Source organism: Schistocerca nitens, chromosome 7 (genome assembly GCF_023898315.1).
Source record: "Schistocerca nitens isolate TAMUIC-IGC-003100 chromosome 7, iqSchNite1.1, whole genome shotgun sequence".
Taxonomy (NCBI): domain Eukaryota; kingdom Metazoa; phylum Arthropoda; class Insecta; order Orthoptera; family Acrididae; genus Schistocerca; species Schistocerca nitens.
This window is the reverse complement of record NC_064620.1, coordinates 365,244,787-365,270,102: the sequence shown is the minus strand read 5'-3', so window position 1 is coordinate 365,270,102 and position 25,316 is coordinate 365,244,787. Positions and strand designations below refer to the sequence as shown.

The window sequence follows — 25,316 nt, the reverse complement described above, 5'->3', positions numbered from 1 at the left end:
GTGAAAGTGTGGGCCGTGGTATGGTGCTACGACGAGCAATCCACCTGTCATGAAATATGCTATTCAATACCGCTTCAACCTCACGCGAGGTATGTGCCGGACATCCATCATGTTGGAAGTACATCGCCATTCTGTCATGCAGTGAAACATCTTGTAGTAACATCGGTACAACATTACTTATGAAATCAGCATACATTGCACCATTTAGATTGCCATCGATAAAATGGGGGCCAATTATCCTTCCTCCCATAATGCCGCACCATACATTAACCCGCCAAGGTCGCAGCCAGCGTGGCTTTTACGTTGCCCAATAGTGCATATTATGCCGGTTTACGTTACCGCTGTTGGTGAATGACGCTTTGTCGCTAAATAGAACGCGTGTAAAAAATCTGTCATCATCCCGTAATTTTTCTTGTGCCCAGTGGCAGAACTGTACACGACGTTCAAAGTCGTCACGATGCAATTCCCGGTGCATAGAAATATGGTACGGGTGTAATCGATGTTGATGTAGGATTATCAACGCCGACGTTTTTGAGATTCCCGATTCTCGCGCAATTTGTCTGCTACTGATATGCGGATTAGCCGCGACAGCAGCTAAAACAGCTACATGGGCATCATCATTTGTTGCAGGTCGTGGATGCCGTTTCACATGTGGCTGAACACTTCCTGTTTCCTTAAATAACGTAACTATTTGGCGAACGGTCCGGACACTTGGATGATGTCGTCCAGGATACGGAGCAGCATACAAAGCACTTGCCCGTTGGACATTTTGATCACAATAGCCATACATCAACAAGATATCGACCTTTTCCGCAATTGGTAAACGGCCTATTTTAACATGGGTAATGTATCACGAAGCAAATACCGTCCACACTGGCGGAATGTTATTTTTTTTTTCTTTATTGAATTTCAATTCCCCCCGAAGGGGACAGGCTGGCAGCAGCTTTCTACGCCGCTCTTCAGCCTACAGAATTTGTGTTAAAAAGATGAAGATAGTAAAAAATAACAGTTGGCGATAAAATCGGTTACTTAAAGGTAAAATGGCAGAAAATTCTAGAACTTAAAACATAAAACACAGGGTTGATGATGCTAAGATAATACACAAGAAGCAGAAAAATAACAGACAGACAGTTAAAAAAACATGGCTACAGTCTGGTTTCTGTTCGCAAGATATAAAATGCACACCCAGCGACAGCATGATTTCTGTTCGCAACACTGTGGAAAGACGCACAACACTGAACACTCACTTAAACACGGCACTAAAAAGTTGGCACAAATATGACATACCACAGCCGAGAGCAGGTGGGGGGGAAAACTGGACAGATGATGGAGAAATAAAAAAGGGGGGAAGGAGAGGAAAAGTGAAGGGTGGGAGGGGGGAAAGAAGCCAATGGAGAATGAGGACCCATAAGAGGGGTGGGGGGTGCTGAGCAGACGTGCCAGGAAGTAGGGAAGACAGAGGAGGGGAATGCAAAGGACTCGGGGGGTGGGGGGGGGGAGAAGGGACATAGGGGGAGGTTGGGCAGGGAGAAAACACAGGATGGAAGGGGGGGAGGAAGAGGGAGCCCAGGGAAAGGACGGAGGAAAGGAGGGGGGTGAGGATCAGAGTTGAGAGGAGGGATAAATGGAGGGAGAGAGGGCATCGTCCGGGAGGGGGAGCTGATGGGAGCCACCTCGGGAAAGGAGATGTAGGGTGGAGAGATGGAGGGTAGGGGGGACACAACAGTGAAGACATGGCAGGGGGTAGGGATGGGAGAGGAGAGGAGCAACCAGGGGGTGAGGGGGTTCAAGACGGCGGGAGGTGTAGAGGATGCGGATATGTTCAAGGAATAGGAGCATATGGGGGAAAGGAAGGAGATCATAGAGGATCCGCGTGGGGGACACGAGGCGTATACGGAAGGCGAGGCAGAGTGCATGACGCTCAAGGATCTGGAGGGACTTATAGAATTTGGGGGGGGGGGGGGAGGGGGGCACATATCCAGGCAGGACTGTCATAACAGAGGATGGGACAGATTAAGGATTTGTAGGTGTGGAGGATGGTAGAGGGGTGCAACCCCCACGTTCGGCCAGAGAGGAGTTTGAGGAGTCGGAGGCGGTTGTGGGCTTTGGATTGGATGGAGCGGAGATGAGGGATCCTTCGGAATGTTACGTGATACCACGTACTTATACGTTTGTGACTATCACAGCGCCATCTATCACAAAGTGAAAAAAGTGGTCCAACTAAAACATTCATATTTCTATACGTACTACACGAATATGTAATAAAAAATGGGGGTTCCTATTTTTAAAAACGCAGTTGATATCCGTTTGACCTATGGCAGCGCCATCTTTCGGGCCAACCATAGTGCCATCTGGTTTCCCCCTTCAAACTAGACAAGTTTCGTTCTTCGTAGTTTATTCGTTTGACGCTTATTTCGTGAGATATTTGGCCTGGTCACGATCAATTGACCAACCTGTATACATATGACTTGTTTTTTCTTCAAATGAGCGTTCCTGTCATATCCCTCAATATTCACCATTCCACCTGGGACACTTAACTCATTACTTATTCACTGCGTTAAGCTTTTAAGATAGGATTGACCTATTAATGAGTAGATTATGACAGAAGTTTATATTTTACTTGGATTAATTAGAGAAAATGAAATTTTTGTTGCTCCTCTAAGCCGTTAGGTAGACAACTTGAAACTGGGTCCATACACCATGAATCAGGTTAACCGTTTAGTGATACACATTTTTTTTATTTACTAAGATGGTATCTGTTCTTTTGGACATGTCCGAAAGAACAGATACCATCGGTGACCAAACAGCTCGTTAGAATGAAATTACAATGAAATGAACACCCTTAGCTGCTTACAGGCGTTGACATACGTCAACGGAGACAGATGAAAATGTTTGCCCCAACTGGGACTCGAACTCGGGATCTCCTGCTTACATGGCAGACGCTCTATCCATCTGAGCCACCGATCCCGCTGAGGGCACAGATTTTCATCCTTTCCCGTTGACGTATGTCAACGCCTGTAAGCAGCTAAGGTTGTTCATTTCATTGTAATTTCATTCTAACGAGCTGCTTGGTCACCGATGGTATCTGTTGTTTCGGACATGTCCGAAAGAACAGATACCACCTTAGTAAATATATAGTTAAGGCTCACCGGCCACTTGACCATCTTCTTCTTCTGTGCGGATGCACAAACAGTGCCCGAACTCTTACGGGAATCGGCAACGCGCCGCGAGTAATGAGTATAATGGGCGGGGGCACTACGAATGTAGTGCGGGACAATACGTTGAGAATGTGGGTTTCGCGGGAGGCGTGCCAGAGATAAATCCCTGCAGTCGCGGTATCCTCTGTGTTCTCGGTGGCTCAGATGGATAGCCGGTACAGTAGCTCAGCGTGTTCGGTCAGAGAGCTGGTTGGCCTCTGTAATTGCGGTGTGCGTACTGTAAGACCTTCGGTACACACACAATCAGATTATTTGACTTGTCGCTCTAACGAAGTAGGCGAGTGTCAGCAATATGTCTCGTGGTCTTATCGTGGTGTGTTTATCTTCTGCCGTTAGGTCAGACGATAGAAATGCCACTTGCACGCTTAGAGTAGCAGATTGACGGTGACCAAATTTAAACAGAACTTGATTAATTTTCACACACATTTATTAAAATAATAAAAAATATAGACTTACGTAACTTGATTCTGGATGCTGTTTACAATTGACAATCTGAAGTTCCTTTGGTCTTGGTACGTTAATCTTATTCTCATATATCTCTGATACTTGACAAAGTGTCTATACATTTCTCTTCATGGCTATGTACAGGAATATGGTAATTTTATTAGGCGCAGACCGAAACTTGACTATAGACTGGTGCAGACTGGTGCAGACTAATGCAGACTGACTAATTGGAGGTCTGTACACTCGTTATAATACCTCGAGCGCTCAGGTATCACTGCGCAAGTGTGATCCACGAGGAGAAAAGGTTCTACGTTAGCAGCAATCTCATTGGCTGCGTTACATATTAATACGCGGATCGGCGGAAGCAGAATTTGGTCCGTCTCTAAGACAGCGCCATCTCGTAGTGCGGAGACGGACGAGCGCTGCGCCTGCGCTGTTGTGCTTAGCGGGGCGCGCTCTATTGGGAAAGTTGTGTACGCGCTGACTACGCGGAACTATGTACACAACAGTAATAAAAAAAACTGAGTGAAAAGATCAACAAAACGAACTTGACCGGATGTCCCGCAACGACCAAACACAACGATCAAAAAAAAAAAAAAAAAAAAAAAAAAAAAAAGATGGATAGAGCGTCTGCCATGTGCCATGTAAGCAGGAGATCCCGAGTTCGAGTCCCCATGAAGGCACACATTTTCATCTGTCCCCGTTGACGTATGTCAACGCCTGTAAGCAGCTAAGGGTGTTCATTTCATTGTAAGATACACATTTTGTTTTGCGTTTTAGTGACAGTTGGTTTCTTCAGTAACAACAGCATGGCGGCCAGCAAGTGCGAGGTTCTTTGGCGGGCAGGCTCAGTCAGCTGCAGTTGGACGGTGAGTGACGCGGAGCGCGTAGCCTTACCTCTCCGAGACCCATGAGGACACGGATGGCGATGAACCAGCCGGAGCCGCCGTAGCGCGCGGCCACCGGCGACAGCAGCGTGAAGATGGCCGTGCACAGGATGCCCAGACCCAGCGAGTACTTGCCGCCGAAGCGCTCGGCCAGCATGCCGCCGGGCAGGTGCGTCACGATGTAGCCCCAGAAGAACGAGCTCAGGATCAGGCCCTGCGTCTCCTCGTCCCAGTCGAACTCGGCCAGCCCGCACTGCAAGCACACATCATACAGGCATTTGCTACCTCACTAAATGGCTCTGAGCACTATGGGACTTAACTGCTGTGGTCATCAGTCCCCTAGAACTTAGAACTACTTAAACCTAACTAACCTAAGGACATCACACACATCCATGCCCGAGGCAGGATTCGAACCTGCAACCTTAGCGGTCGCGCGGTTCCAGGCTGTAGCGCCTAGAACCGCTCGGCCACTGCTACCTCACTGCGATCACACTTTCACTCATCAAACTGTACAACCCTTTGCCAATAATACACTGAAGAGACAAAGAAACTGGTACACCTGCCTAATACCGTTCAGAGCCCCCGCGAGCACGCAGGAGTGTCGCAACACGACGTGTCATGGACTCGGCTAATGTCTGATAGATGGGTAGTTCGCGAACGAACGGGTGTAAAGGAACGGTTCACCGAGATAAACGAAAGGACCGAGGAACGAATTCCAAGGAACGATCGGTTCATAGTTCACTTCGGTCGCGGCGGTCACTTCGGCAGTTCTCGTTCCAGCCTCGGTCGCGTGCTCGTCTCAGTCTCGGTCTCCCTCGGTCGCATTCGCCGTTCTTCGCATGACCACCTGTCTCAGTTCCACTGCCGACTGCTCCTAGTTAGTTCAGTATCCAGTTGTTCGTTTCGTTCACTGCGCTCGCCCATTTTACATGTGTTCCAAACTGTTCTTGCACTTGGTTCTGGCTATTGAGCGTCCACGACGGGTAATCAAAAAATATTTTACAGTTAAATTACATAAAAATTATGTTGTATCTAATAGACATGTCTTTTCAGGTAACAAAAGGGCATATCAGCTCACTTCATTATATCGATGAACAGCAGAAGACATACTTACAACAAGGCAAGTTTTTTTTTTCTTATTCATATATTTTTTTGTTTCATCGACTTGATTTAGCAACTAATTTTCAATAATTTGCTTAATTTTTAGTGTAAGAAAATTCATATAAAACGATTTTCGTGTATCTTTCATACACAAATCATTACATTTAGGAAGGCTCTAATTATTATTAAGTTTGGTTGTTTCCAATTTGCATTACCTGCTAGTTAGGTTTCCTTGAAAAAAAAAAAGTGGGTTGTGGGTCATTTTGGCTCAGTAGGAAAAGCGGTGTCTCTCCATTTGAAAAGACATAGATTGCCATAAAATCGTATTTACTTATTATCTCAAAAACATTTGTTCAGAAGGAGCTTCCAAACCAAAAACTTTATTACTGCAAACTTAATTATTATTATTATTGCTGCATTAACTTTAATAATGCAACATAAAAACCTAATCTTTACTAAGCGTGTGCCGCAAGTATGATGAGAAAACCACATTTTATTTTATGCTTGCATAAAGTCTCTACTTCGCCTACGAACTCAGAGACAACGTGAAGTACATATAGGGTGTAAACGATTATTGTTCACAACGTAGCATAGCTATGTAGTGGAAGTCGAAACGAAGAATTTTATACAAGACACTTGTGGTCTATTAAGTTGGGAATGGGCCACCAACAGGTTTACAAGACTACATGAGCTATAGCCCATGCGCGTCGAGTGAGATTTTCATGTTCTCTTCTCCAGCTCTCTATACAACGTCATCGATTGTTTAGCAGTTGTTGCTTGCATTAGCTTGTTATTTCTTCACTGCCTAATTATTACATGTTTGCCTGTTTGTTGTATCTGCTCGTAAAGGGCAACACATCGTCCGTAATTAGCGAGCAGTCTGTACTCGGGGTCGGTTTTCCGTGCGCCAATCTATATTATTTCCCTGCGATCAGCCACACAACGCTGCAGTTGGCTAAACGAGAGGTTCTGCAGAATCACGGAAATTACTTCTAAAAGTATGTAAGAATTCTGTGATGAATAAAAACTCTATACTCCAGGGAGGGAGGCAAGTGCCCCCTCTTGGTGCCCTCCATCCTTCAGTCACCTACACTACCAGTTTTTAGTTTTTCATAAGAACCATATACCAAGCACAAACGCACGGTGAACGAGTAAAAATGAACGGTTCCCAAAAAAGAACGATCAGCAGTGAACTAGTTCCCAAGAATGAACTAGTTTGCCCATATCTAGTCTGAAGTAGTGCTGGGTCCATAACTCCGTAAGAGTACGAGAGGGTGGAGATGTGGACATCACTTCTGAACAGTACGTTGCAGAGCATCCCACACATGTTGAATAATGTTCATGTCTGGGGAGTCTGGTGACCAGCGGGTGTGTTTAAACTTAGACGTGTGGAGTGTCGCATTGTCCTGCTGGAATTGCCGAAGTCCGTCGGAATGCACAATGGACAAGAATGGTTGCAGGTGATCAGGAAGTATGCTTACGTATGTGTCACCTGTCAGAGTCGTATCTAGACGTATCAGATCTTCAAACTTATTTTACATCCAAACGGCACATTTCCGGGCATAAGCTACTCGTCAAAACTTTATGTTCTAGAATGAGAATTTTCACTCTGCAGCGGAGTGTGCGCTGATATGAAACTTCCTGGCGGATTAAAACTGTGTGCCGGACCGAGACTCGAACTCGAGACCTTTTGCCTTTCGCGGGCAAGTGCTCTACCAACTGAGCTACCCAAGCACGACTCACGACCCGTCCTCACAGCTTCATTTCTGCCAGTACCTCGTCTCCTACCTTCCAAACTTCACAGAAGCTCTTCTGCGAAACTTGCAGAACTAGCACTCCTGGAAGAAAGGATATTCCGGAGACATGGCTTAGCCACAGCCTGGGGGATGTTTCCTGAATGAGATTTTCACTCTGCAGCGGAGTGTGCGCTGATATGAAACTTCCTGGGAACATCCCTCAGGCTGTGGCTAAGCCATGTCTCCGCAATATCTTTTCTTCCAGGAGTCCTAGTTCTGCAAGGTTCGCAGAAGAGCTTCTGTGAAGTTTGGAAGGTAGGAGACGAGGTACTGGAAGAATTGAAGCTGTGAGGACGGGTCGTAACTCGTACTTGGGTAGCTCAGTTGGTAGAGCACTTGCCGGCGAAAGGCAAAAGGTCCCGAGTTCGAGTCTCAGTCCGGCACACAGTTTTAATCGGTCAGGAAGTTTTATGTTCTAATTCCCCTGTACAGCCTCTAGAAGCCTGGTACAGGATTTGTGGAACACCCTGTACACAGAGTGCTTGACTGTCAATAGCACAAACTGAGGTAGGTGACGGTTGACAATAATGGAAGCAAAAATGATTCCATAAACTTGGGTACATAAACAAACGATTTGTGACAAAATTTGAGAATTATTCGAATTCAGTTCCCCTTATTATGTAATTAATCCTTTCTAGCCCCAAACACGCTTCATCATCTCACTCCCATCATCAATGGGTAGGTCTACTTCTGCTACCTGATTCTCTAGATTGTTACATACCGTAAGACCATCTTTTACCATTCGTTTGGCTGACATAATAGATGTAACTGACTTTTCATAGAACATTCTAAGACCAAAAAAAAAAAAAACAAGGAAAAAACTATTCGGTAGATGCACTATACGTGTACAGACAAACAAATGATTACAATTTCAGAAAAACTGGGTGATTCATTCGAGAGGAAGAGACTTACAAATTCTATAAATACACTACTGGCCATTAAAATTGCTACACCACGAAATAGACTTGCTAATGACGCGACATTTAACCGACAGGAAGAAGATGCTGTGATATGCAAATGATTAGCTTTTCACAGCATTCACACAAGGTTGGTGCCGGTGGCGACACCTACAACGTGCTGACATGAGGAAAGTTTCCAACCGATTTCTCATACACAAACAGCAGTTGAACGGCGTTGCCTGGTGAAACGTTGTTGTGATGCCCCGTGTAAGGAGGAGAAATGCGTACCATCACGTTTCCGACTTTGATAAAGATCGGATTGTATGTAGCCTATCGCGATTGCGGTTTATCGTATCGCGACATTGCTCCTCGCGTTGGTCGAGATCCAATGACTGTTAGCAGAATATGGAATCGGTGGGTTCAGGAGGGTAATACGGAACGCCGTGCTGGATTCCAACTGCCTCGTGTCACTAGCAGTCGAGATGACAGGCATCTTATCCGCATGGCTGTAACGGATCGTGCAGCTACGTCTCGATCCCTGAGCCAACAGGTGGGGACGTTTTCAAGACAACAACCATCTGCACGAACAGTTCGACGAGGTTTGCAGAAGCATGGACTATCAGATCGGAGACCATGGCTGCGGTTACCCTCGACGCTGCATCACAGACGGGAGCGCCTGCGATGATGTGCTCAACGACGAATCTGGGTGCACGAATGGCAAAACGTCATTTTTTCGGATGAATTCAGGTTCTGTTTACTGCATCATGATGGTCGCATCCGTGTTTGGTGACATTCTCCAGATCTCTCACCAACTGAAAACGTCTGGTCAATGATGGCCGAGCAACTGGCTCGTCACAATACGCCAGTCACTACTCTTGATGAACTATGGAATCGTGTTAAAGCTGCATGGGCAGCTGTATCTGTACACGTCTTCCAAGCTCTGTTTGACTCAATGCCAGACGTATCAAGTCCGTTATTACGGCCAGAGGTGGTTGTTCTGGGTACTGATTTCTCAGGATCTATGCACCCAAATTGCGTGAAAATGTGATCACATGTCAGTTATAGTATAATATATTTGTCCAATGAATACCCGTTTATCATTTGCATTTCTTCTTGGTGTAGCAATTTTAATGGCCAGTAGTGTACTCTACGCTTCAACGATAGCCTGTGGTTGTTTTATAACTCTAATTGTACCCGACAACTCCACTTCTTCACCAGAAGTATGTGAACACTCCCTTTTATAAATGTACGTGAGTATGGTCTTTGACAGTGTCGAGATAACTGTGAACACCAGATGATCCTGAAGAAAATCTCAGCAGAAAGGTGTGTAAAAGAAATTCAACATGATGCGGCCTAATATAAGATTTAAATTCAAATCGGGGATGCTTAGTCCTCTTACAGTATTTCTCAATAAGAAAGCGAGTTGGTGGTAATATAGACGACCTTATGTATTCTCTTCTAATATTTTCGTTGTGTGTGAACATACTGCCAGGTTCCCCTTCATATTCAACTCGGTTGCTATCTTCGTCTCTCGAATTGTCTTGTTGGGGAAGCCCGTCGGTAAGAATGTACATAAAGGATAATGAAAAACATGCGAAATACCGAGCTGGCCTCGAATTCGTCGTCAGCGGGGCACTGCAGGCCGACATCTGGCTGGCTGTCGTTGGAGGAGGAGTTTCCAGTGCTGGAGCCTGCTGAGGGGCCGCTGCACGCCATCTCCGTGATGGCCACCGACAGACTGGTGCGCATCGTGTACGCGTTGGCGATCGCCAGGAATCCCATCACCGAGAGCACGTAGCGCTGCTGGATGCAGCCTGCAACAGAACGCGCCAAACGTTTGTAAGTGGGGTAGACAAAAATCGGGGAAATCTACCGACACACATGACGTTGTCACAGGGACACTCGTGGCCCAGTGCCTGGAAACAGTGAAGCTGCTTGGCTGTTTGCACGCTACTGTCAAATGGTTCAAATGGCTCTGAGCACTATGGGACTCAACATCTTAGGTCGTAAGTCCCCTAGAACTTAGAACTACTTAAACCTAGCTAACCTAAGGACATCACACACACCCATGCCCGAGGCGGGATTCGAACCTGCGACCGTAGCAGTCCCGCGGTTCCGGACTGCAGCGCCAGAACCGCACGGCCACCGCGGACGGCACGCTACTGTCGTGAACATCTATGGAAAGTAGTTGATGGACCGTGAAACCACGAGTAGGCGACAAGGTGTTGGGCGTCCATGCCTCATCACAGAAAGCAGAGCTCGGAGACTTGCGCGCTCTGTACAGTGGTGAACCCTGGTAAAAATTGCTGTTTTGAAGAGCACGCCGCAGCGCGTAGTGTGAAGCAGTCGCCCTCCGTTTCTGGCGGTGGCGCCGCTGTGGCAATCGCAGCTGTGGTGTCTCCCTCTGGTGGAAAAGGGGAAAGGTGGCCTGTTCACGTGCATTTGAGGGGCGCTATGAGCTCACCAGTCGGTCTGTCTGGGTCAGTCTGCTGTACCCAACTTGCTAGTCTGTCTCTCGTCCGCATTTGTTAGGCAGTTAGTTTCTGTCGTTCGGAGTGCTAGTATGTCTGTCGTTCGAATCAACCTTTAAAGCCGGCAAAATGAGAGTCTTTCTACTCCGCCAGTAAGAGAACTCAGCGAGTGGTCGACCGGTCGGGGCTTAGTTCCTGCATCTGAGTCTGCGCGTTAGGCCGCCAGTCTGCTCGAGTTTGCTCAGGCAATGGTCATTGGCGGTTGGATCGATCGGTCGGTCGGTCGCACACTGAGACACAAGATGATTTGTCCGTCTTGAGCGTTGGCGCACGTGAAGTTGCCACGTGAGTCCAGTGGGCCGCGGCGTATAGCGAGGGGTAGTGGCTTCGCGGTCGACACGAGAGCAACAGGAGTCAACCCACCACATCGGTCTGGCCGGCGCGAGCTGCGACGCCGTGAGACGGGAGATCGGCGCGCCTTCCTGCGTCGTTGAAGCGGCTGGCAGCGGCCGGGTCGGGAGAGCGATTTGGGGGTGCTACGCCAGATCTTCTCGAGAAATCGCAGTTTATTGAAAGTTAAGTGATTGGTGATATCTTGTTTGATTTACTCTTGTTAAATTCTACTTGTTTTCTTGGTGAGGTCACCAGCCGTTTTTGTTTTGGGGTCGTCCCACCATTCTTCTCCGTTTGCCCACCCGCGGGAAGGTGGTTGTTTATAAACTGGGTGGTCAGTTTTTCCCTTGTGGAGCAGGGGCGGGTTAGAGCAACCTGCGGTTCGGGTTGTTAGGTAATCTCCCTATCAATCTACCGTACGTTAGTAGCTGTCTCTGTCATGTTTGTCGGATTTTGTGTGTTAACGAATTTATTGCTTGGAGTGCAACGGTCTAATACCTGAAATATGTTTTCATCTTTGGAAACTTTGATATTATTGCCTATGATCTCGAGAGGCGGTATCTGTGTACTGTAGAGCATCTTAACTATTGTTTGGCCAACCTTGTAGAATTTTATGTAAGATTGCATTTCATGGGCCTTTATTTAAATGATCATTTTAGTATATAAAGTTGCCACCCTTTCACCGTAAGACTTTTCTTAGAAGTTAAAATCAAGTTGCACCTTCGGTGGCAAGGTTAATATTTTAATTGTTAGTGTTTGTAGCATTTCTATCCCTCCTACTGGGGGTGCATAGTTTGTGTGCTTGTGTAAATTGTTAAAACTCTTAGTTTAAAATTATCTGGTGTGTTGCAGATTTGCACCAGTGTAGTCTTTCAGAGGTTGTTCTGAGCGGTCGTAACTACGGCCGTGTCAAAAGGGAGCGGCAATGTTCTCTGCCTGAAAGCTCATACAGTCAAAGCTTGTTTCTTTCTGCCTCTGAATAAATTGTAACTTTGATATTTAGAGGGTGCTTTCTGATTATAATTTAAAATCTGTTTCTTTTAAAAAATGATTTTAGGCACTATTAAAGTGAATAAAATTCTCATTTGTTAAAGGGAACTTAGTTATGATTTCATCAGTTACTCCCTGGCAACTACTTCCATGCTTACATAGTGTGGTTAAATGTGTTAATGTTCTTGATGAATCGCTAGTAAATAAAATAAATTCTTAAGAATATTCTTTGAAAATTAATCACGGTTCAACTGGCATAGCCGGCTAACTGATCTGTAATGCTGGTGAAGGCCAAAGTGTTCTGAAGCCTTTGGTTCAGTGCACATTGTTAAATAAGAGGTTGCACGCCATACGAACCTCGCTTGTTCCTACGTTGACCCAACGACATCGTTAATTACCATTGCAGTGGGCGCAGATTGGACAGTGGATCAGTTGAGACTTGTCGCCTTTCACGCGCCGTGCCATTGACGTAGAGGTCAGTGGGGGGTCTATATTGAGCTATGGGGTCATTCACCTGGGCTTCCATGGAACGTATAATAGTAATCAAAGGCCAGTATGCCAGTTACGAACCACGTGAATACTACGGACCATCTGTTAATGCTTGATGTGTTCCCCAGCGGCGATGGCATCTTCTCACAGGGTAATTTTCCATGTCACAAAGACAATATCGTGTTCCTGTAGGTTCAGGAGCGTCATAGCGAACTCACATTGAGGCGGCAGCCACCAAATTCGCCTAATCTGAAGGATTTCTAGAATTATTTTCTGCTAGAAGGGCACCCCTCATTAAATTTGGGGAAAGACATTATTGCGCTGGGCCATACTTTAAAATACTTTATTCCACTCTACCACACTGCGGGAAAATATCATAGTCTTTTGTAAGTTTTCAGTTCACTCATGATTTATTGTTGTAACGGTGCATGTGGACTACATGAAATGATTAGACTTATAGATAAATGGCGCTTGCACTTCTGAGGTACCAGGTATCGATACATGCTGAAACACCCATATTAGTACGTGGCGCCAAGGCAGGCGCTGACTCTGGAATACAGTCGATCGTACAGATATTGAATACTGTCTTGGGATACGTTGTGCGACGCCTAGTCGTGCTGTTCACATGGTTCTGTAAGAGTTTTTCATTGACGAGTCGCACGAATCATTCCTATCGTATCCTAGCATGTTCGATTGGAGACAGCCGGCCGTTGTGGCCGAGCGGTTCTAGGCGCTTCAGTCCGAAACCGCGTTGCTCCTACGGTGGCAGGTTCGAAACCTGCCTCGGGCATGGATGTGTGTCATGTCCTTAGGTTAGTTAGGTTTAAGTAGTTTCTAAGTCTAGAGGACTGCTGACCTCGGATGTTAAGTCCCATAACGCTTAGAGGCATTTGAACCATTTTGATTGCAGACAAGTCCGGAGATCGTGCTGCCCAGAGAAGATGCTGCACGTCTTGCAGATCATGTTGAGTTTTACGGGCAGTGTGGACGAGCATTGCCCTGCTGGAACAGCACGTGACCTTCATGTTTCGAGAGTGGCAATCTGCTTGTATCAAGCACTCCTTAGCGTCCTCTCCAGAAACCCCGAAAGTAAACCGGAGCTGTAGCTTATCGTACCCCAGACCATAAGGCCGTTGGGTCTTGGACGAATGCAGTCCAAGAGAAAGCACTCGCCAGGTCTGAGTCGTACGTACAAACGACCACCACTTGCGTGGAAACAAAATCTGCTTTCATCGCTGAGGACCCCAGGTCGCCATTCCATCTTCCAATGATCCTCCGACAGCACAGTCGAACCGTGCACATCGATGCTGTGCTGTGAATGGAAGGCGGGTTAGAGGTGTGCGTGCTGGTAGTCCCACTGCTAACAATATTTCATGTCGACACGTGTGGGCTCACAAGCTCTCTTTGTCCGAGCTGTGGTAGCTGTACGATCTGCCACTGCTACCTTAAAGTACTACGAACCCAGCGGACGCCTGTGCCGTTGAACGTCCAGAACCTCATCTACGAGTGTGAGAATGTCCACGTGACCTCTGACACCAGCATCGTTGCACAACTGACGCAGCACCTCCAACTTGTGTGAGAATTCTCCCAAAGGATCATCCGGCCACTCGGAAGGCCGCAATGTGACCCCTTTCAGACCGGTTCATTTGGCTGTAGGATGCACGAGTGCGTCCCCGTGGCATAGAGTCCTGGTTGCTTCACGCCGTTTGCACCACGCCGAGCCTTCTGGCTGTGGGCATTCCCTATTAATGGGTAGACACAGACTGCGCTCTGCTAGCTATGCCACGATGCTATCTGTTGGCTGACGATGTTGGAACAATATACTATCCCCCAGGTGACATACACCATCATCAGATCCAAATGGACGTCGACATTCCGCATGTACTAATTTTTTTCCGGCAGTGCAGTTTCAAAAATGACCCGTTCTCCAGAACATCGTCATCATCTCGTCAAGAAATTGTTTGCCACGCGTATTCGTGCATATCACGATCGTTATCAACGTACATTATCTCATGATGCATAGCTACAAGTCAAACTTATACACAGTTATTTAGGAACTGACACATGCGTATCATTGGATATACAGGGTGGTCCATTGATCGTGACCGGGCCAAATATCTCACGAAATAAGCATCAAACGGAAAAACTACAAACTTGTCTAGCTTGAAGGGGGAAACCAGATGGCGCTATGGTTGGACCGCTAAATGGCGCTGCCATAGGTCAAAGGGATATCAACTGCGTTTTTTAAAATAGGAACCCCCATTTTTATTACATATTCGTGTAGTACGTAAAGAAATATGAATGTTTTAGTTGGACCGCATTTTTCGCTTTGTGACAGATGGCGCTGTAATAGTCACAAACGTATAAGTACGTGGTATCACGTAACATTCCGCCAGTGCGGCCGGTATTTGCTTCGTGATACATTCCCCGCGTTAAAATGGACCGTTTACCAATTGCGGAAAAGGTCGATATCTTGTTGATGTATGGCTATTGTGATCAAAATGTCCAACGGGCAAGTGCTTTGTATGCTGCTCCGTATCCTGGACAACATCATCCAAGTGTCCGGACCGTTCGCCAAATAGTTACGTTATTTAAGGAAACAGGAAGTGTTCAGCCACATGTGAAACGGCATCCACGACCTGCAACAAATGATGATGCCCATGTAGCTGTTTTAGCTGCTGTCGCGGCTAATCCGCACATCAGTAGCAGACAAATTGTGCCAGAATCTCAAAAACGTCGGTGTTAAGAATGCTACATCAACATCGATTGCACCCGGACCATATTTCTATGCACCAAGAATTGCATGGCGACGACTTTGAACGTCGTGTACAGTTCTGCCACTGGGCACAAGAGAAATTACGGGACGAGACAGATTTTTTTTCACGCGTTCTATTTAGCGACGAAGCGTCATTCACCAACAGCGGTAACGAAAACCAGCACAATATGCACTATTGTGCAACATAAAATCCGCGATGGCTGCGACAAGTGGAATATATGGTGAGGCATTATGGGAGGAAGGATAATTGGCCCCCATTTTATCGACGTCAATCTAAATTGTGCAATGTATGCTGATTTCCTACGTAGTGTTCCACCGATGTTACTACAAGATGATTCACTGCATGACAGAATGGCGATGTACTTCCAACATGATGGATGTCGCGTGCGGTTGAAGCAGTATTGAATAGTATATTTCATGACAGGTGGATTGGTCGTCGAAGCACCATACCATGGCCCGCATGTTCACCGGATCTGACGTCCCCGGGATTTCTTTCTGTGGGGAAAGTTGAGGGATATTTGCTATCGCGATCCACCGACAACGCCTGACAACATGCGTCAGCGCATTGTCAATGCATGTGCGAACATTACGGAAGGCGAACTACTCGCTGTTGAGATGAATGTCGTTACATGTATTGCCAAGTGCATTGAGGTTGACGGACATCATTTTGAGCATTTATTGCATTACTGTGGTATTTACAGGTAATCACGTTGTTACAGCATGCGTTCTCAGAAATGATAAGTTCACAAAGGTACATGTATCACATCGGAACAACCGAAATAAAATGTTCAAACGAACCCGCGTTCTGTATTTTAATTTAAAAAACCCAGCTGTTACCAACGGTTCGTCTAAAATTGTGAGCCATATGTTTGTGACTATTAGATCGCCATGTATCACAAAACGAAAAAAGTGGTCCAGCTAAAACATTCATATTTCTTTACGTACTACACGAATATGTAATAAAAATGGGGGTTCCTATTTTAAAAAAACGCAGTTGATATCCGTTTGACCTATGGCAGCACCATCTAGCGGCCAAACCATAGCGCCGTCTGGTTTCCACCTTCAAGCTAGACATGTTTCGTTCTTTGTTGTTTTTTTCGTTTGACGCTCATTTCGTGATATATATATATATATATATATATATATATATATATATATATATATATATATATATATATATATATATATATACTCCTGGAAATGGAAAAAAGAACACATTGACACCGGTGTGTCAGACCCACCATACTTGCTCCGGACACTGCGAGAGAGCTGTACAAGCAATGATCACACGCACGGCACAGCGGACACACCAGGAACCGCGGTGTTGGCCGTCGAATGGCGCTAGCTGCGCAGCATTTGTGCACCGCCGCCGTCAGTGTCAGCCAGTTTGCCGTGGCATACGGAGCTCCATCGCAGTCTTTAACACTGGTAGCATGCCGCGACAGCATGGACGTGAACCGTATGTGCAGTTGACGGACTTTGAGCGAGGGCGTATAGTGGGCATGCGGGAGGCCGGGTGGACGTACCGCCGAATTGCTCAACACGTGGGGCGTGAGGTCTCCACAGTACATCGATGTTGTCGCCAGTGATCGGCGGAAGGTGCACGTGCCCATCGACCTGGGACCGGACCGCAGCGACGCACGGATGCACGCCAAGACCGTAGGATCCTACGCAGTGCCGTAGGGGACCGCACCGCCACTTCCCAGCAAATTAGGGACACTGTTGCTCCTGGGGTATCGGCGAGGACCATTCGCAACCGTCTCCATGAAGCTGGGCTATGGTCCCGCACATCGTTAGGCCGTCTTCCGCTCACGCCCCAACATCGTGCAGCCCGCCTCCAGTGGTGTCGCGACAGGCGTGAATGGAGGGACGAATGGAGACGTGTCGTCTTCAGCGATGAGAGTCGCTTCTGCCTTGGTGCCAATGATGGTCGTATGCGTGTTTGGCGCCGTGCAGGTGAGCGCCACAATCAGGACTGCATACGACCGAGGCACACAGGGCCAACACCCGGCATCATGGTGTGGGGAGCGATCTCCTACACTGGCCGTACACCACTGGTGATCGTCGAGGGGACACTGAATAGTGCACGGTACATCCAAACCGTCATCGAACCCATCGTTCTACCATTCCTAGACCGGCAAGGGAACTTGCTGTTCCAACAGGACAATGCACGTCCGCATGTATCCCGTGCCACCCAACGTGCTCTAGAAGGTGTAAGTCAACTACCCTGGCCAGCAAGATCTCCGGATCTGTCCCCCATTGAGCATGTTTGGGACTGGATGAAGCGTCGTCTCACGCGGTCTGCACGTCCAGCACGAACGCTGGTCCAACTGAGGCGCCAGGTGGAAATGGCATGGCAAGCCGTTCCACAGGACTACATCCAGCATCTCTACGATCGTCTCCATGGGAGAATAGCAGCCTGCATTGCTGCGAAAGGTGGATATACACTGTACTAGTGCCGACATTGTGCATGCTCTGTTGCCTGTGTCTATGTGCCTGTGGTTCTGTCAGTGTGATCATGTGATGTATCTGACCCCAGGAATGTGTCAATGAAGTTTCCCCTTCGTGGGACAATGAATTCACAGTGTTCTTATTTCAATTTCCAGGAGTGTATATATACCATTCAACATCACCCATATATATATATATATATATATATATATATATATATATATATATATATATATATATATATATATATATATATATATAATGTTGAATGGATTATGGTTGTGGACATGTAGTCGAAGTGGTCACTGTCACTTCCTAACAGTGAACAGTACGTTCTGTCTCTTTGGCATCAGTGCACTTTCAAGTGAAGGAAAAAAATTCGAGGTTGTTCTTTAACGTTCTCGATCTCTTGTGAATATTCTCGAATGTTAACGAACGCTATACGTACAATGCAACTTGGGAACGACAGTTATAGCATTGATACGCACTTCAGCAAAATCATCTTAATCGGTGAGTTGTGTACATTATAAAGACAGAGGAATAAAAGAGTATATCGGCTTGTGGAGGGAAACTACGGAAACACAGCATGATCGTGTAGGCGCATAATTTTACCAACAAAAAAGAAAATCGTTCAACAAACAAATCAGCGAATACAGAATAGAGTTCCAGAGGAAGTAAAAATACATTGATGCAATGACGAACCAAGACAAAATACTAAACTTCCCAACAGAATTCTTGTATTCGCTCAATTTTCCCCCTACGCCTTCGTAAAAGAACTTGTAAACAAGATAACAGAAGTGGTAATATGGCTCTGAGCACTATGCGACTCAACTTCTGAGGTCATCAGTCGCCTAGAACTTAGAACTAATTAAACCTAACTAACCTAAGGACATCACACACATCCATGCCCGAGGCAGGATTCGAACCTGCGACCGTAGCGGTCACGCGGTTCCAGACTGAAGCGCCTTTAACCGCACGGCCACACCGGCCGGCAAGTGGTAATAACCTAAAAACTTAAAGGCTAATCAGTATTCATACCATGGATTACGATCATTTCAACTAACAATTTGGCTTTGATAGTCTCCAATTTCCAGAAAGACCACCGTACAGTGTGATTATCAATAAAGCACGTGGGTAAACATTACAGTGTTATGGAGTGAACTTAAAAGAACCGTGTTTCTTGCACGGACAACATTGTTTTCCTTGTTTGACATCCACAAAACCTATATGTCTTCTAACCCGAAAGCAAAATTCCAAATGTAGCTTTGAATAAGTTAAATACTACACATACGATGTGATTCACTGCAGTTTTTCCAGTTCAGAAAACAAAGGAAGAAAACAAGCGACGTATGTCCTTTTCAGCTAGTAGGATTGTCGCTCGAATACGAAAAGCAGCCACCAAGTATGGTATAAATAGCTAATTTAAATCCAGTCGTTACCAGTTTAGAATATTTTTAAAGTCCACCCTCAGATGGTCGTTACAAGCTTTCTTGCTGAGGTCTCGCTTTGTGGTCGTTATTTGTTTGCTGCTATAATATAAACAATTTTAGTGTTTAAAATTTTTTATACATATGGAAAAGTTTTTAATTTGATGAATCGTACGGAAAACATTCTTAAAGCTGGTTAATATATAATTGGGCAAAATCTTACGTGATGTATGGTCCTGAGCGACGCATTCGTCAAAAATTTGTATTGTATATTTCTACGAGGGCATGCAGAAAGGTAATGGATCATAATTTTTTATTCTGTTCTCAGTATCAGTTGAGGTATTCCATGTCATGCGTGCCACTCGGTCGACTTTTCCGCTTTACTGATGCAAATTGCAACCACACGCCGCTAGATGGTTCCGAATTGTAGCGTGTAACATGGCTGTGTGTAACGTAACTATGTTGGTGCGTAAGAAAACTAAAAGTACGACTTCGAAGAATTCGTCCTCACTTGGAGCACTCTCCACTTCAGCATGACAACACCACGCCACACACAAGTGCTGTCGCATCTGCAACAATCCGACGCCTTGGGTTCACTGTCATCGATGGCCCTCTTTACAGTTCCTTGACCCATCCGATTTTCTTCATCTGTTTCCAAAACTTAAAGAATACCTTCGAGGGCTTCGCTTTGATAGTCATGAAGCCGCGCAAGCAGAGCAGAGGTTGTGGCTATTCTACAGTGACGATATCAAAAAACTGGTCTCCCTTTGGGAAAAATCTGTTCATCGCCAAGGTGATGACGTTGAAAATTACATATGTGGGCATGAAAAATAAAGACGTAGAACTTTTGTTTTATTGAGAAAGACCTCGTAAATTTCGTCGTGTCGCGCATGCACAATGAACATATGTACTACATAGTTCACTAATTATCCGTTGACTGCAGTTATCCGTTTAAGAGCTTATTAAACCCACAAAGTTTCTGTTATTGAGCGGCTTAGAGGTACATATGGGATTGTCTGTCTGATGTGTAAGTTTTGTAAGCATAAGTAAGGACACATGTTCCTCATATTACAGAAGTTGATTCGCCCAGATCGCATGAAAATACACAATGATTACTAGTTTCACTGAAATTAAATTGCCGTCTTCAGATCATTTGTATAGAAAAAATTTCCTATCAAATGTCAACAAGGACACAAGATGAATGGACTTAATAAGCGCTGAAACTTCCCCTTCAAAAATTAAGAATGACTGCGCTGGTAAACTCCTACGTTATTTCTTTTTCAAACATCTGAGCAAAACTGAACGTACTCAGACAGTTCTCTCTTTACTTATTTTGATCATCACTAAACTGACACACAATATTTTTTTAGCGCAACGCAATCTAACTTTCAATAATCCCTACAAAAGAATGGCCCTGACTAACAATAACCTGTACCTTTCATGAATGACTTAACCTCACAAAAATCTTCGTTACTCAAACTACTGCAATACAGCGAGCGACAATACTGCCAGCTAAATAAAAGATTCTAACTACTGAAGGCACTAATTACTGATAGGCATAGTTAGCAAATGTATTTACCTTAATAATGTTCAAAAGTCATTATATATATATATATATATATATATATATATATATATATATATATATATATATATATATATATATAATCAGTTCATGACATCCAGTCTTACAAATTTCCTTTTTCTGACGGTCACACGTCCAGATCGTCCGCTCTCAAAACTCTGGCATCACTCTCCCCTCATCCACCACTACTGGCGGCTCACCTCCAACTGCCCAACGCTACACTCTGTTCACATCCAACTTTCCAACACTACAAAGGCAAATATCCAACAATGAGTCCAACCAGCCACAGACTGCACACAGCACAGTCAGAGATTTTCATACAGAGCACTATGTGGCGTTACCAACATGAAAACCTAAACAGCCTACTTAAAGCGTCTTATGTATTTTATCCCCCCCCCCCCCCATGAACCATGGAGCATGCCGTTGGTGGGGAGGCTTGCGTGCCTCAGCGATACAGATAGCCGTACCGTAGGTGCAACCACAACGGAGGGGTATCTGTTGAGAGGCCAGGCACACGTGTGGTTCCTGAATAGGGGCAGCAGCCTTTTCAGTAGTTGCAAGGGCAACAGTCTGGATGATTGACTGATGTGGCCTTGTAACAATAACCAAAACGGCCTTTCTGTGCTGGTACTGCGAACGGCTGAAAGCAAGGGGAAACTACAGCCGTAATTTTTCCCCAGGGCATGCAGCTTTACTGTATGATTAAATGATGATGGCGTCCTCTTGGGTAAAATATTCCGGAGGTAAAATAGTCCCCCATTCGGATCTCCGGGCGGGGACTACTCAAGAGGATGTCGTTATCAGGAGAAAGAAAATTGGCGTTCTACGGATCGGAGCGTGGAATGTCAGATCCCTTAATCGGGCAGGTAGGTTAGAAAATTTAAAAAGGGAAATGGATAGGTTGAAGTTAGATATAGTGGGAATTAGTGAAGTTCGGTGGTAGGAGGAACAAGACTTCTGGTCAGGTGACTACAGGGTTATAAACACAAAATCAAATAGGGGTAATGCAGGAGTAGGTTTAATAATGAATAAAAAAATAGGAGTGCGGGTAAGCTACTACAAATAGCATAGTGAACGCATTATTGTGGCCAAGATAGATACGAAGCCCACACCTACTACAGTATTACAAATTTATATGCCAACTAGCTCTGCAGATAACGAAGAAATTGAAGAAATGTATGATGAAATAAAAGAAATTATTCAGATTGTGAAGGGAGACGAAAATTTAATAGTCATGGGTGACTGGAATTCGAGTGTAGGAAAAGGGAGAGAAGGAAACATAGTAGGTGAATATGGATTGGGGCTAAGAAATGAAAGAGGAAGCCGCCTGGTAGAATTTTGCACAGAGCACCACATAACAATAGCTAACACTTGGTTTAAGAATCATGAAAGAAGGTTGTATACATGGAAGAACCCTGGAGATACTAAAAGGTATCAGATAGATTATATAATGGTAAGACAGAGATTTAGGAACCAGGTTTTAAATTGTAAGACATTTCCAGGGGCAGATGTGGACTCTGACCACAATCTATTGGTTATGACCTGTAGATTAAAACTGAAGAAACTGCAAAAAGGTGGGAATTTAAGGAGATGGGACCTAGATAAACTGAAAGAACCAGAGGTTGTACAGAGTTTCAGGGAGAGCATAAGGGAACAATTGACAGGAATGGGGGAAAGAACTACAGTAGAAGAAGAATGGGTAGCTTTGAGGGATGAAGTAGCGAAGGCAGCAGAGGATCAAGTAGGTAAAAAGACGAGGGCTAGTAGAAATCCTTGGGTAACAGAAGAAATACTGAATTTAATTGATGAAAGGAGAAAATATAAAAATGCAGTAAATGAAGCAGGCCAAAAGGAATACAAACATCTCAAAAATGAGATCGACAGGAAGTGCAAAATGGCTAAGCAGGGATGGCTAGAGGACAAATGTAAGGATGTAGAGGCCTATCTCACTAGGGGTAAGATAGATACTGCCTACAGGAAAATTAAAGAGACCTTTGGAGATAAGAGAACGACTTGTATGAATATCAAGAGCTCAGATGGAAACCCAGTTCGAAGCAAAGAAGGGAAAGCAGAAAGGTGGAAGGAGTATATAGAGGGTCTATACAAGGGCGATGTACTTGAGGACAATATTATGGAAATGGAAGAGGATGTAGATGAAGATGAAATGGGAGATATGATACTGCGTGAAGTATTTGACAGAGCACTGAAAGATCTGAGTCGAAACAAGGCCCCCGGAGTAGACAACATTCCATTGGAACTACTGGCGGCCTTGGGAGAGCCAGTCCTGACAAAACTCTACCATCTGGTGAGCAAGATGTATGAAACAGGCGAAATACCCTCAGACTTCAAGAAGAATATAATAATTCCAATCCCAAAGAAAGCAGGTGTTGACACATGTGAAAATTACCGAACTATCAGTTTAATAAGTCACAGCTGCAAAATACTAACGCGAATTCTTTACAGACGAATGGAAAAACTACACTCCTGGAAATGGAAAAAAGAACACATTGACACCGGTGTGTCAGACCCACCATACTTGCTCCGGACACTGCGAGAGGGCTGTACAAGCAATGATCACACACACGGCACAGCGGACACACCAGGAACCGCGGTGTTGGCCGTCGAATGGCGCTAGCTGCGCAGCATTTGTGCACCGCCGCCGTCAGTGTCAGCCAGTTTGCCGTGGCATACGGAGCTCCATCGCAGTCTTTAACACTGGTAGCATGCCGCGACAGCGTGGACGTGAACCGTATGTGCCGTTGACGGACTTTGAGCGAGGGCGTATAGTGGGCATGCGGGAGGCCGGGTGGACGTACCGCCGAATTGCTCAACACGTGGGGCGTGAGGTCTCCACAGTACATCGATGTTGTCGCCAGTGGTCGGCGGAAGGTGCACGTGCCCGTCCACCTGGGACCGGACCGCAGCGACGCACGGATGCACGCCAAGACCGTAGGATCCTACGCAGTACCATAGGGGACCGCACCGCCACTTCCCAGCAAATTAGGGACACTGTTGCTCCTGGGATATCGGCGAGGACCATTCGCAACCGTCTCCATGAAGCTGGGCTACGGTCCCGCACACCGTTAGGCCGTCTTCCGCTCACGCCCCAACATCGTGCAGCCCGCCTCCAGTGGTGTCGCGACAGGCGTGAATGGAGGGACGAATGGAGACGTGTCGTCTTCAGCGATGAGAGTCGCTTCTGCCTTGGTGCCAATGATGGTCGTATGCGTGTTTGGAGCCGTGCAGGTGAGCGCCACAATCAGGACTGCATACGACCGAGGCACACAGGGCCAACACCCGGCATCATGGTGTGGGGAGCGATCTCCTACACTGGCCGTACACCACTGGTGATCGTCGAGGGGACACTGAATAGTGCACGGTACATCCAAACCGTCATCGAACCCATCGTTCTACCATTCCTAGACCGGCAAGGGAACTTGCTGTTCCAACAGGACAATGCACGTCCGCATGTATCCCGTGCCACCCAACGTGCTCTAGAAGGTGTAAGTCAACTACCCTGGCCAGCAAGATCTCCGGATCTGTCCCCCATTGAGCATGTTTGGGACTGGATGAAGCGTCGTCTCACGCGGTCTGCACGTCCAGCACGAACGCTGGTCCAACTGAGGCGCCAGGTGGAAATGGCATGGCAAGCCGTTCCACAGGACTACATCCAGCATCTCTACGATCGTCTCCATGGGAGAATAGCAGCCTGCATTGCTGCGAAAGGTGGATATACACTGTACTAGTGCCGACATTGTGCATGCTCTGTTGCCTGTGTCTATGTGCCTGTGGTTCTGTCAGTGTGATCATGTGATGTATCTGACCCCAGGAATGTGTCAATAAAGTTTCCCCTTCCTGGGACAATGAATTCACGGTGTTCTTATTTCAATTTCCAAGAGTGTAGTAGAAGCCAACCTCGGGGAAGATCAGTTTGGATTCCGTAGAAGCACTGGAACACGTGATGCAATACTGACTTTACGACTTATCTTAGAAGAAAGATTAAGGAAAGGCAAACCTACGTTTCTAGCATTTGTAGACTTAGAGAAAGCCTTTGACAATGTTGACTGGAATACTCTCTTTCAAATTCTAAAGGTGGCATGGGTAAAATACAGGGAGCGAAAGGCTATTTACAATTGGTACAGAAACCAGATAGATGTTATAAGAGTCGAGGGGCATGAAAGGGAAGCAGTGGTGCCGGCCGCGGTGGTCTAGCGGTTCTGGCGCTGCAGTCCGGAACCGCGGGACTGCTACGGTCGCAGGTTCGAATCCTGCCTCGGGCATGGGTGTGTGTGATGTCCTTAGGTTAGTTAGGTTTAAGTAGTTCTAAGTTCTAGGGGACTTATGACCTAAGATGTTGAGTCCCATAGTGCTCAGAGCCATTTGAACCAT

At 46.0% G+C, this 25,316-nt stretch overlaps 1 protein-coding gene across 2 annotated transcripts in view; it reads right to left on the bottom strand.

Moving 5' to 3' along the window:
- The window catches only part of LOC126195089 (putative inorganic phosphate cotransporter), a 378,205-nt gene that overhangs the window by 64,891 nt on the left and 287,998 nt on the right, over nt 1-25,316 (bottom strand). For both annotated transcript variants that reach the window (XM_049933551.1, XM_049933552.1), the window contains exons 2-3: nt 9,948-10,159; nt 4,560-4,802 (exon numbers count right to left, since the gene is read on the bottom strand). In XM_049933551.1, the coding sequence (XP_049789508.1) occupies nt 4,560-4,802; nt 9,948-10,159 (455 nt within the window). The remainder of the gene's footprint in view (nt 1-4,559; nt 4,803-9,947; nt 10,160-25,316) is intronic.